This window comes from Gobio gobio (genome assembly GCF_949357685.1).
Source record: "Gobio gobio genome assembly, chromosome: 11".
In the NCBI taxonomy this organism is placed as follows: domain Eukaryota; kingdom Metazoa; phylum Chordata; class Actinopteri; order Cypriniformes; family Gobionidae; genus Gobio; species Gobio gobio.
This window is the reverse complement of record NC_137104.1, coordinates 22,758,924-22,771,879: the sequence shown is the minus strand read 5'-3', so window position 1 is coordinate 22,771,879 and position 12,956 is coordinate 22,758,924. Positions and strand designations below refer to the sequence as shown.

Here is a 12,956-nt window from a genome sequence, read left to right as displayed (position 1 = left end):
AAGATACAAGTATACTTGCAGTATAAAACTATTAAGAAATGTGCTACAAGTATTTAACTAGTAAACCATTGGTATAAGTTCACTTGTAGTATATAATTTCAGTACAAATAAAAAATGCAGTTGTAAACTAGTTGTGCACTCTAAGTTTACTATTGTTACCCTTAAAGTATACTTAAAAGTACACTTTTATACACCAAGTGTGCCAATTTAGTCCCAAGTAGTATTGAAATAGCACACTTAAAAAAGTATAATACAATTACTTTGAAATTAGTATAATTAACACAAAGTATACTTCAAAATATACTTGAACTTTACTTATGTATTTTTAATAAAAAAAAGTATACATATTTTTTGCAAGGAACCTAATATGCAGATTGATTCATTCATTAATTGAATGTGAATATTTGCTGAGAAAAGTGAGGCAAATGTAGTACATTATTGTGGCAGATAAATAAAGCATTGAATACACAAAAATTCACACGTGTTGCATATTTGGATATACTGTTTAAGAATGTGAGAAAAGAATGTGATTCACATCTCTTATGCTCACCAAGGCTGCATTTATTTGATCAAAATACAGTAAAAATATTACTATTGTGAAATATTATTACAATTTAAAATAACTGTTTTCTATCTAAATATATTTTAAAGTGTAATTTATGCCTGTAATGGCAAAGATACATTTTCAGCAGTCATTACTCCAGTCTTCAGTGTCACATGATCCTTCTGAAATCATTCTAATATGATGATTTGCTGCTCAAGAAACATTTCATCAATGATGAAAACATTTTTCAGGATTCTTTGATAAAAAAAAAAACGTTTAAAAGAACAGCATTTATTTGAATTACATTTTTCCCTTAAAAATGTACAATTATTTGCTGTCACTTTTGATCAATATAATGCATTCTCGCTGATTAAAAGTACTAATTTCTTTTTAAAATCTCACTGACTGGACACTTTTGACCAGTAGTGTACATATTCATGTTTAAATGTCTTTTACTAACATTACTCCATATTAAATTTCTAATTTTACCTCACTCTTCCAGGCAGTGAAGTCTCGTACAGGCCCTGGCGAGTATCTGCGTAATGCCCTGTGGCACACAGGAGACACACCAGGGGAAGTTACTTTGCTTTGGAAGGACCCAAGAAATGTGGGTTGGAAGGACAGAACGTCCTATCGGTGGCACCTCACTCACCGCCCACAGGTGGGCTACATAAGGTGAGAGCTAATCTGATTTAACTTTGACATACATAAAAAAAAAATTCTATGAATGACTCACACAAGTATATCTCTTACTATTGAAATATTTAGTTTTGTAGAGTCTGACTGGGTTCTCTATATTTATGGTACAGATTAAGATTGTATGAAGGTACAGCCCTGGTGGCCGATTCAGGAGTTGTGATAGACACCACTATGAGAGGAGGGCGGTTGGGCGTCTTCTGCTTCTCCCAGGAGAACGTCATATGGTCTAATCTCGGCTATAGATGTAATGGTAAGTAACATGATGTGAGATGCATTTTAAATGTAATCTCAGTATCTGAGGATCAATTTGATATATATATTAGAATATGGTTCAGTGTGATGTGAGCTTCAAATTGAAGGCATGTCACTTATAGTGTTTTAGTCTCAGAGTGAATCTGGGTTTTTTTTCTCCTGGTATTTTGCACAGATTCCATACCAGATGACTTTATGCTGTACCAAAAGCAGATGAATCTGAGGACATAAGCCTCATGCTGCATCCCATCATCATGTCAACCTTTGTGTTTGTGTATATGTGTATGTTCAAGAGGCAGGAAGAGATCATAATTAAAGTAGTTTTTATCTTGTGAAATTTTGAAGGGTAGAAATGTTGTCAAATTATATACTACACTGCACAAGTTTGCATTGTGCACCATCATGTATGCTTGAAATATGAGTGTGGTATTTATGTGCTATTTGGATGGGAATCAGCTGACCTTAAAATACAAAGCTAATGGAATAAATGTACTAAAGATTTAAAAGCAATACAACAATTAATAAGGTTGTAAATTAATACAGGAAATAAATATGACTAAATAAGTTGACTCAAAATTTGGCAGCTTGCAAACATTGTTAATAAAAAATATCCTGGTGTAGTTACACTACATTTACATGCATTTAAAATGGACACAGTAGTTTCATTATAAAACCCCATATTGTGTTAATAAATTCAGTGATTCGGTGCATTTCTCGTGTTTTTTCCCATCCTGTTTTGCATCCAGACAGGCTGTGATTGTGAGGTTGTTTTGTTCGTTTCAGCACCATGGACAGGGCTCTACTATGTACATGTCATTCAGTGTGCTGCAAGAATTTAGTGAAGAAAATGAATAAGGGCATTTACAAAAATGCATAACAGGCGTATTTGTATGATTTTTCCCATTTATAAGCCATTTATACAGTGGCCTAGAAGTTCTCAACACAACGAAAAATCCACAACACAACGTTGTGCTCCCGACCACTAGGGGGCACTCGGAGTGCAGTAAAGTTAGTTTTCCTTACATCGTTCTATAAATTCGCCAGTCTTACAAATATTTAAACACTATGATCAGTTTTAAGTGTGCAATCGTATATCAACATGAAATATCAATTCAAAATCACCTACGTGCATTATAGCTGCATATTTATACTCGAGAACGCTTTGACCCGCTGCCACGGCGCTAAGGGAACGTCTGCCAATTCCACCAAGGTTTTATGTTCCAGTTACAATGTTGTGTTGTGCATTACTAAGTCAGTTTTACCAATACAATCAAGCTGTGGGATTTTAACACGTCTGTTTTTAAATGTTAAAAGTAATTTTAATTAATACAAATTATACGTTTCAACCACTTGGTGGAATTGGCAGACGTTCCCTTAGGTGTCATGCGCCGTGGTATCGGGTCAAAACATTCTCGAACATAAATATGCAGCTATAATGCATGTAGGTGATTTTAAATAAATATTTCATGTCTATAAACAATGGTTAGCCTACATACTGTTAAAACTAATTGTGGTATTGATATCTTTGTAAGATTGCCGATTCTATAGAACAGTGGCAACTTTACCGCACTCCGAGTGCCCTCTAGTGGTCGGGAGCATTTCCGTTGTGTTGTGGCTGGATATATTTGTGTTGTGGCTTTTTCGTTGTGTTGTGGCCTGATTTCTTTGTGTTGTGAACTTATGTTTGCTTTTTATATTTCGTTGTGTTGGCTTGGTGTGACATTGGAAGCCAAGGCAGTATAAGCAAGACGAGGGCACACCAGCAATAAGCTAAACAAATTCACAGATCTAGCGTTTTACACTTCAAACATATTAACAGAATAAAGTAAAACAGTCAGACATCTGTACTGTTATGATTTATGCACTTTAAGTCATGCTATACAGTGTATTCATCTAATATTGATGGGCGTTGGTTGGCACAGGGTTCTGGTTCCTAAATGGATGCTGTCACAAAATGTAACATCCGAATGTTTGTCCTCTCGACCCACACTCATTGATATTATAGTGATTAAAGACTGTCAAGGTGTGGACATGTTGAGCAATATTTCAAATATTCATGTAAAATAGAAATTAACTCCACAGTAAAAATGTTATGAGAATAATTTAGAAAAATATCCACCTTTTGCGTACTCGCTCTACGCCCTTTTCCCATCACATATCACATCAGAAAGGCATTTATTTTCTGTAAAAATGAAGAAATATTTGAATTTAGAGCATTATGCAGCTATGAGAAAATATTTAGAAAAATAAATAAAAAATATTAATGTTGTATCATACAGAGATGCAAAACAGACTTCTAAATATTCTATCAAAATAACTGGTTTATCTCAATATAACATTAATATTTTTTATTTAGCCCAGCCAGACATTAGTGTAAATAGCCTCTAACAACAAGCTAGGTTATTTGAACTTAGTGTAAATGGTAGTGATGTGACGTTCGACACCGAGGCTTCAAAGCTTGTATCAAAAAAACGAAACACCTCACAGTGAAAAGCACTATCGGAGCTTGATTCGTTGCGCCATAACCACGTGATCTTTGACGTCCGAAGCTTCGTTTTCACACACAACCACGTGATTGTTTCGTTTTCTGATTCAAATAACTCGCACCTTCAAGTGTCATTCGCTTATTTGATAACAATAAATCATAATACGAAATTACGATTAAATATTTAAATGTGTAGTTTTGTGTATGTTTATTTTGTGTTCATTACCGGTTCACAGGCACTTCAATTTATCATTGATGATCTTTTATTTTTCTCATATGCCTCGCCTATCAATAGACACTCTGTATTTAGAAGCCTGTGATAAATGATGCTGCCTGGCTTTTGCCTTGTTCTGTCACGCAGTGGATGCAGCAAAAATAAAAGGCTGAATATTTGCAAGCAGTTTATTTAAAACAAAACTCAGAATAAAAACTTCTCAGGGTATCAGGAAACAAAAACACGGTAAACAGATCAATTATCTGACAAGGAACGTGTCAAACACAGGGCTATAAATAAACAGGCAGACCAATCAAAAGAAATGAGAAACAGGTGCAGAGAATCAACCAAACAATTACTCACCATAGGGAACAAATGAGAGCACAGGAAATGGAACAGAACAGAAAACGGTGCAAACCTCAAAGTCCAACTCAAACACAGATCAATCGTGACATGCATGTAATATAAGAATGTTTAGTCATTCATGGCAGCTTTTAGGATTTACCTCTAAATACACTCACACTTGGCCATAATCACCATAGATAGGACTTTTTTTTTCAAATCACTGTTCAGATCAAGCAGTATGTGTTCTTCAGTGTTTGATTATTAAAATATTACATTTGCCCCTGTAAAAAAAATCTTGCAATACTAGCAAGAGGGTTTTTTTTAAATGCAAAACGTCTCGGTTACGTATGTAACCCTCGTTCCCTGAGGAGGGAACGGAGACGTACGTTAGTGACTAACGAATGGGGGTTTCGCTTAGAAGCCAATCATCTTCTTCGTATTCAACAGCGCCCAATGGCAGTGCCAATGCCATGGGCATGCGGAATTTGCATGCGTAACTCCGCCCCACCTCGTGGGTATATCAGGAAGTACGCTGGCAACATCGCATTATGTTACTGCTGCAGGAGCCAAGACTGAACTCCGCGTTCCAGGCAGCACAGCTGACGTGCCTCCTCAGGGAACGAGGGTTACATACGTAACCGAGACGTTCCCTTTCGTTCAGTCACTACGACGTACGTTAGTGACTAACGAATGGGGGATCCTATTCAACAACGCCACTCGGCTGTCATCCAGTGCCCTGCGTAAGTGTGAGACCCGCCACTTAAGGCCGTAGGACTCCCACTTAACACAGGATTACCAAGGTACACTGGGAAGCATATCCCAGTGAGGGAATGCCAAGATGCCTACCGTAGGGAGGACTTAGAGAATACACATATGACCCGCTGAGGGTTGCATATGGAAGATCTCTAGGGTACCAGCCGAAGGTGGATTTTTAACCCTAGGGGTGGCAGGGACTTGCCAAGGGAAAGACACCTGCTCACTGAGGAGGCTTACGGTGGGAATACTCGTGTGGGGGTCGCCGGAGGGGAACCATGCACACGGAGCACCTGGCCGGACATGAGGGTCTGGGCTCGAAAGGGCAGACTGAACTGATGTCGGCGTAAGCAGTGCTGGAGGAGCTCAGGGCTCTCGGGGAGCTCACCTGAGGAAATATCGCACGTATCCAGTCCTTGGAGTGGAATGGCGAGCAAGCGAAGACACCTGAGCCTGGCCCATTACCGGCCACCCGTAGGGGCGAGTACATAGTCGGACACTGGCTCCACTCGGAGATTGTAGAATCTGGCGAATGTGTTGGGTGTCGCCCAGCCTGCAGCTCTGCAGATGTCTGTTAGCGAGGCGCCATGCGCTAGAGCCCAAGAGGAGGCCACACTCCGGGTGGAGTGTGCCCTCACACCAAGGGGACATGGTCGGCCTTGCTGCTGGTATGCCAAAACAATGGTGTCCACTATCCAGTGAGACAACCTCTGCTTTGAGAGAGCGCTTCCCTTCCGCTCTCCACCATAACAGACAAAGAGCTGGTCTGAGGTCCTGAAACACGTCATGTCTAGCGTCATGTCTACGTAGGCGCGGAGAGCGCGTACTGGACAGAGCAATGCCAAGGCTGGGTCTGCCTCCTCCAAAGGCAGCGCTTGCAGGTTCACCACCTGATCTCGGAACGGAGTGGTAGGAACCTTGGGCACATATCCGGGCCGGGGTCTCAGGATCACGTGAGAGTTAGCCGGCCCGAACTCAAGGCACGCTTCGTCAACCGAAAATGCTTGCAGGTCCCCGACCCTCTTAAGCGAGGCCAATGCGGTCAGCAGAGCCGTCTTCATAGACAAGAACTTAATCTCGGCCGACCGCAAAGGCTCAAAGGGAGGCCTCTGCAGAGCACTTAAGACTACTGAGAGGTCCCAAGAGGGAACGAGAGGAGAGCGAGGAGGATTCAGTCTCCTCGCCCCCCTCAGGAACCTGATGATCAGGTCGTGCTGACTTACCTTTTTGTCTCCCAGGAGATCGTGGTAGGCAGATATTGCGGCCACGTACACTTTAAGGGTGGAGGGAGACAGCCTTCGCTCCACCCCCTCCTGGAGAAACGATGGCACGGACCCGATCGGGCATTTCCAGGGGTCTTCTTGGCGGGAAGAGCACCATGTGACGAAGAGGTTCCACTTCAACGCGTAGAGACGTCGTGTAGACTCAGCTCTAGCGGAAGTGATGGTAGCGACCACCGCAGGTGGAAGGCTACTCAAACCTACCGTGTCCCGTCCAGAAGCCACACGTGGAGCTTCCAGAACGCTGGACGCGGGTGCCAAAAGGTGCCCCGTCTCTGAGTAAGGAGGTCCGGTCTCAGAGGAATAGGCCAGGGAGGGGCTGTCGCAAGGAGTAAGAGTTCTGGGAACCAGGTCTGGCCGTGCCAAAGCGGGGCGACCAAGACAACCTGCTCCTTGTCCTCCCTGATCTTGCACAGTACCCGTGCAAGAAGGCTCACTGGGGGAAACGCATACTTGCGTAGCCCTGACGGCCAGCTGTGCGCCAGTGCATCCGTGCCGAGGGTGCCCTCGGTCAGGGAATAATACAGGGAGCAATGGGAAGAGTCCTGGGAGGCAAACAGATCTACCTGTGCGTCGCCGAACCGTTCCCATATCAGCTGGACCGTCTGGGGGTGGAGTCTCCACTCTCCGGGGAGAGGCTGAAACCGTGAGAGCTCGTCGGCTGCACAGTTCAGGTCTCCAGGGATGTGGACAGCACGAAGGGACCTCAGGCGCTTCTGACTCCACAAAACGAGATGGCGGGCGAGTTGAGACATACGGTGGGAGCGTAGACCGCCCTGGTGGTTGATGTACGCTACTACGGCCGTGTTGTCTGTCCTGACTAGCACATGTTGACCCCTCAGCAATGCTCGGAAGCGGTGCAGGGCGAACCGTACTGCCAGTAACTCGAGGCAATTGACATGCAGAAGGCGCTGGGGTCCTGTCCAGGAGCCCGCGGCTGCTTGTCCATTGCACATGGCACCCCAGCCCGTGGATGATGCATCTGTTGTCACAACAACATGCCTGGAAGCTCGTTCTAAGGACACTCCGGTCCGTAGAAAACTGAGGTTCGACCACGGGGTGAGTGTCTGTAAGCAGGCCCGAGTCACTTGTACCCGGAGCATGCCAGACCGCCATGCCCATCTCGGGACTCGATCGCGTAGCCAGTGCTGAAGCGGTCTCATATGAAGCAATCCGAGCGGCGTTACCGCGGCTGCAGATGCCATATGCCCCAGGAGCCTCTGAAAGTGTTTCAGTGGAACCGCACTCTTGCCCTCGAGTTGTCGAAGGGAAGTCAGCAGAGACTGCGCGCGCTCGCTCGAAAGCTGCGCGCACATGGCGACCGAGTCGATATCCATACCGAGAAAAGAGATCCTCTGCGCGGGGCAAAGTTTGCTCTTCTCCCAGTTGACCCGAAGGCCCAGACGGGCTAGGTGATGGAGCACCAAATCTCTGTGTCCGCAAACCTGCTCTCGAGAGTGACCCAGTATGAGCCAGTCGTCGAGGTAGTTCAGGATGCGAACCCCGTGCTGCCGAAGGGGCGCAAGGGCTGCCTCGGCAATCTTCGTAAAGACGCGAGGGGACAGAGATAGCCCGAATGGTAGAACTGCGTACTGATATGCCCGCCCCTCGAAAGCAAACCGTAGGAACGGTCTGTGTCGAGGCAAAATGGAGACATGGAAGTAGGCGTCCTTCAGGTCGATCGCTGCAAACCAATCGTGTGGACGAACGCATTCGAAAAGGCGTTTCGCTGTCAACATCTTGAACGGAAACCGGTGAAGGTAACGGTTCAAGACATGCAGGTCCAGGATTGGCCGTAGCCCACCGGTCTTTTTGGGTACAATGAAGTACGGGCTGTAAAACCCGCAATTCATCTCGGCTGGAGGGACAGGTTCGATCGCACCCTTCGCCAGTAGGGTGGCAATCTCCGCTCGCATGACGGGGGCGTTGGCCCTGATCATGGTGGAACGGACTCCCCGGAAGCAGGGAGGAACCTGCGCGAACTGAATCGCGTAGCCGCGCCTGGCGGTCCGCTCGACCCAGCGGGACAGCCCTGGAAGCTGAAGCCAGACATCCAGAAACTGCACCAGCGGGGTCATACGGTGTACAGACGTACCCGGTGTGGGCTTGCAGCGATGCAGCGTCACCAGCCCGGACATGGGAGGCTGTGGGGCGTCCCGGTGCGGGGGCACGGTTGACAGCTGCGTCCTGACAGAGGAGACCAGGGAAGGACGCACGTTCCACTGGGGTCTGCTCTGCCAGGAGGCTGGCGACAGAGTGGGATGCGAGTGGCGGGACCCGTGGGTGGCGCGCACCGTCATCACCGGACTCTGTGGGCTCAGGGATGGGAGTGTTAATTCTTTCTTGACCAACATAGGGTGCTGCTGACCCGGGGGCCAGCAGCTGAACAAAGGATTCTCCCCCGGCCCTCCACCGGGGGAAGGAGTGGTCCTGCTACCATCTCCTCGAAAGAATTTCCCATCCCTGAGCCGTCCGTCTCAGGAGCGCCGCTTGGCCTGGCGTTTAGCGGGGCGCGGGGCGGCCTGAGGGGACTTGGACGCCTTCCTACGGCTTCCTCCGCGACCCGGCCCGGGTGAAGGCTGCTGCTTGGACCGGGTGGGAGGGGCGGGAGCCTTAGGAGGGCGTCCTCGGCGTGGAGCAGACTGAGGTGACTGTGCCGGCGGCTGGGTGGAGGCAGCAGCTGGCCGCCGGGGCAGTACATGTTTGATAGCCTCAGTCTGCTTCTGGGCGATTGAGAACTGTTGGGCGAAGTCCTCAACCGCCCCGCCGAAGAGGCCGGCCTGGGATATGGGGGCATCGAGGAACCGGGTCCGCTCGGTGTCCCGCATATCGGCCAGGTTCAGCCACAGGTGACGCTCCTGGACCACATTTGTGGACATCACTTGACCCAGGGAGCGTGCGGTCACCTTCGTCGCCCAGAGAGCGAGGTCGGTGGCGGCACGCAGCTCATTTAAGAGCCCCGGATCAACTCCACCCTCGTGCATGTCCTTGAGGATCCTGGCCTGGTAGACCTGGAGGATCGCCATGGCATGCAGCGAAGCGGCAGCCTGCCCCGCGGCTCTGTGCGATTTCGACACCAAGGTTGATGTGAACCGACAGGCTTTGGAGGGGTGCTTAGGATCACCACGCCAGGTTGAAGCGCTCTGAGGACACAGTTGCATCGCAACAGAACGTTCAACTGGAGGGATCCCAGTGTACCCTTTAGCTGCCGCCCCATCGAGGACGGAGAAGGCGGAGGAAGCCACCGAACGGTCGCGGGAAGACAACGGGGACTTCCAGGACCGCGTGAGTTCCTCATGCAGCTCTGGAAAGAAAAGTATTGAGGGCAAGGACTGACGGGTGTCAGCGCGAGCCCCCAAAAACCAATCGTCGAGCCTTGAGCGTTCGGGACAGGGTGGAGGGTTCCACTCGATCCCTAAGCTCGCGGCTGCCCGAGACAACATGGCTGTCAGCTCTGGATCTGACTCGGGCAATGCTGGCACGCCCGAGGGCGGCAGCACAGCCGAGTCATCATCTCCAGAGGACTCGAGCCCACCTTGTGATGCGGTGATCGACATCGGCATCCTCCTCCGGAGCGCCAAACGAGATGCGCGGGGGGGCCGGAGCCGGCCCCGCAATCTGCATCTGAACGCTCGCGGGTTGCAATGTGCAAGACGGGGGTGTGACCCGAGGCATGAGCGTCGGGGCTTTGTTCCACACCGTAACCGTCAAGTCACCCTGACCACCAGCCGAAGTACTGGGCCTCTGGGACTCAGTAGATCGGGGTGTGGTAGAGGGGACTCTCACTTCAGTACGAAGGTCATGGAGTCTTGACCGCAACACTGCGATGGTCATGTTCCCGCAGTGAGAACATGACTCATCCACGAACGCTGTCTGAGCATGCTGAAAGCCCAAACATACCAGACAGTGTTCGTGCCCATCAGAGGAGGAAAGCAACCGACCACACCCAGAAGTACACGGACGAGACATCCTGAAAAGGACGCGTCACGTGTAAGCTCTTTTATGAGAGGAAAGCCTCGCAGAGAACGCCGAAGCGCCCAGGGACCACACACCAGCTGTCTAGCGGACCACTGCGCAGATCAGCAGGCAGGCAGTATGATGATCACTGGAACGCGCCGTAACACCAACGCCTCTGGAAAGCTGCTCGTCTCGAAAAGCTGTCGAAGACTCAGATCAGGCTTGTAGGAGTGAAGAGATCCTCTTGGCTCCAAAGCAGAAACATAATGCGATGTTGCCAGCGTACTTCCTGATATACCCACGAGGTGGGGCGGAGTTACGCATGCAAATTCCGCATGCCCATGGCATTGGCACTGCCATTGGGCGCTGTTGAATACGAAGAAGATGATTGGCTTCTAAGCGAAACCCCCATTCGTTAGTCACTAACGTACGTCGTAGTGACTGAACGAAAGGGAACTCATGCAAGGGTTCTTTCCTTATTAGATTTTCAACCAATAAAAGAGAAACTTGATCACATAGGCTGAATGAGGTTAATCTGAGATATTGGGTTATGAGGACATTTTTTTTTTTGCTCTATCTAGTCATTTCTATATTCTAACTGGGTTGCCGATTGACTCAGATCACATGACATGGGTCTCATGTCACTGAGACAGGAACCAATAGAAAAAAACAATATGGCTAATGTAAGGAGCGTTAATGTTTCTTATTTCTGATTACTGTACGCTTATGACGTACATACTGTAGGCTATAATACAATACAAATTCAAACCAAATCCAAAGTGGGAGTGGGAGATACATTTTTGCCCATTTTGAGACAGTGATTTAAATGTTTCAAATGAATAAGCATCTAGGTTTTCCCCTACATAGCCTACATTTATTCAATACTTAGCATTCATAAAAATGAATTTTTATATAACTTATGTATTTCATATTGTTCAGGCATCACAATAGCATAGTGCAGTGTAATTTTCTTTCTCCTTTTTCACTCATTCGCATGCTCTCTCACTTTTGGTCAAACAGGCTTCAACTGCTTTTCTGAATGAGTGTCCCAGAATTAAAAATAAACTGTCCTGGATTATGAAAAAAGGGTCACATAGTATATATATATATATAAAATTGACGTGTTAGAAGCAGGGAAAATGGGCAAGCATAAGGATTTGAGCGAGTTTGACAAGGGCCAAATTGTGATGGCTAGGCAACTGGGTCAGAGCATCTCCAAAACTGCACCTCTTGTGGGGTGTTCCCGGTCTGCAGTGGTCAGTATCAATAAAAAGTGGTCCAAGGAAGGAACGGTGGTGAACCGGCGACAGGGTCATGGGTGGCCGAGGCTCAATGATGTACGTGGGGAGTGAAGGCTGGCCTGTGTGGTCCGATCAAACAGACAAGCTCAAAGTTAATGCTGGTTCTGATAGAAAGGTGTCAGAATACACAGTGCATCGCAGTTTGTTGTGTATGGGGCTACATTGCCGCAGACCAGTCAGGGTGCCCATGCTGACCCCTGTCCAGCACCGAAAGCGCCAACAGTGGACACATGAGCATCAGAACTGGACCACGGAGCAATGGAAGAAGGTGGCAGGCCTGGTATGATGAATTACGTGTTCTTTTACATCACATGGCTGGCCGGGTGCATGTGTGTTGCTTACTTGGGGAACACATGGCACCAGGATGCACTATGGGAAGAAGGCAAGCCGGCGGAGGCAGTGTGATGGTTTGGGCAATGTTCTGCTGGGAAACCTTAGGTCCTGCCATCCATGTGGATGTTACTTTGACACGTACGTACCACCTACCTAAGCATTGTTGCAGACCATGTACACCCTTTCATGGAAATGGTATACATGTATGTATGTATGTGTGTGTGTGTGTGTGTGTGTGTGTCTTTATATTGTTTAAATGCCTGGTCATGTTATATGATGTCAGCTGTAATTTCTTATATATCTCAGAGAAAGCAGGGTCTACACCAGTGGAGTTCAAATCCAAGTGAGCCTACAGACGTTTAGACTTTCTTGCATTTGACCACTAGAGGGCAGCATATACCTGAGTGGAATACAGCAATGAAGAAAACAACTAACTGTGGGTAACACGACTTTACAATAAGGTTCATTAGTTAACATTAACCAATAATGAACTGCACTTATAAAGCATTTATTTATCTTTGTTAATGTTATTTTCAACATTTACTAATGCATTTTTAAAATCTTGCTAACATTAGTAAATGCACAGTGAACTAACATGAACAAACCATGAACAGCTGGATTTTTATGAACTAACGTTAACAAAGATTAACTAATGCCGAACAGAGCTGTTGTTCATGGTTAGTTCAGGTTAACTAATGCATTAACTAACGTTAACTAATACAACCTTATTGTAAAGTGTTACCAAACTTTCTTTGAGATTGCTAATTCAGTGGTCACAAGTCACTTTTTATGT

General features: G+C 46.9%; 1 protein-coding gene across 2 annotated transcripts in view; it reads left to right on the top strand.

Moving 5' to 3' along the window:
* thbs3b (thrombospondin 3b) overlaps window positions 1-2,204 on the top strand; it is a 51,470-nt gene extending 49,266 nt beyond the window's left edge. For both annotated transcript variants that reach the window (XM_079830229.1, XM_079830228.1), the window contains 3 exons: window positions 1,047-1,219; window positions 1,354-1,493; window positions 1,671-2,204. In XM_079830229.1, coding sequence (XP_079686355.1) covers window positions 1,047-1,219; window positions 1,354-1,493; window positions 1,671-1,726 — 369 coding nt within the window. In that variant the 3' untranslated portion in view covers window positions 1,727-2,204. The remainder of the gene's footprint in view (window positions 1-1,046; window positions 1,220-1,353; window positions 1,494-1,670) is intronic.
* The last annotated feature ends 10,752 nt before the right edge of the window (window positions 2,205-12,956 follow it).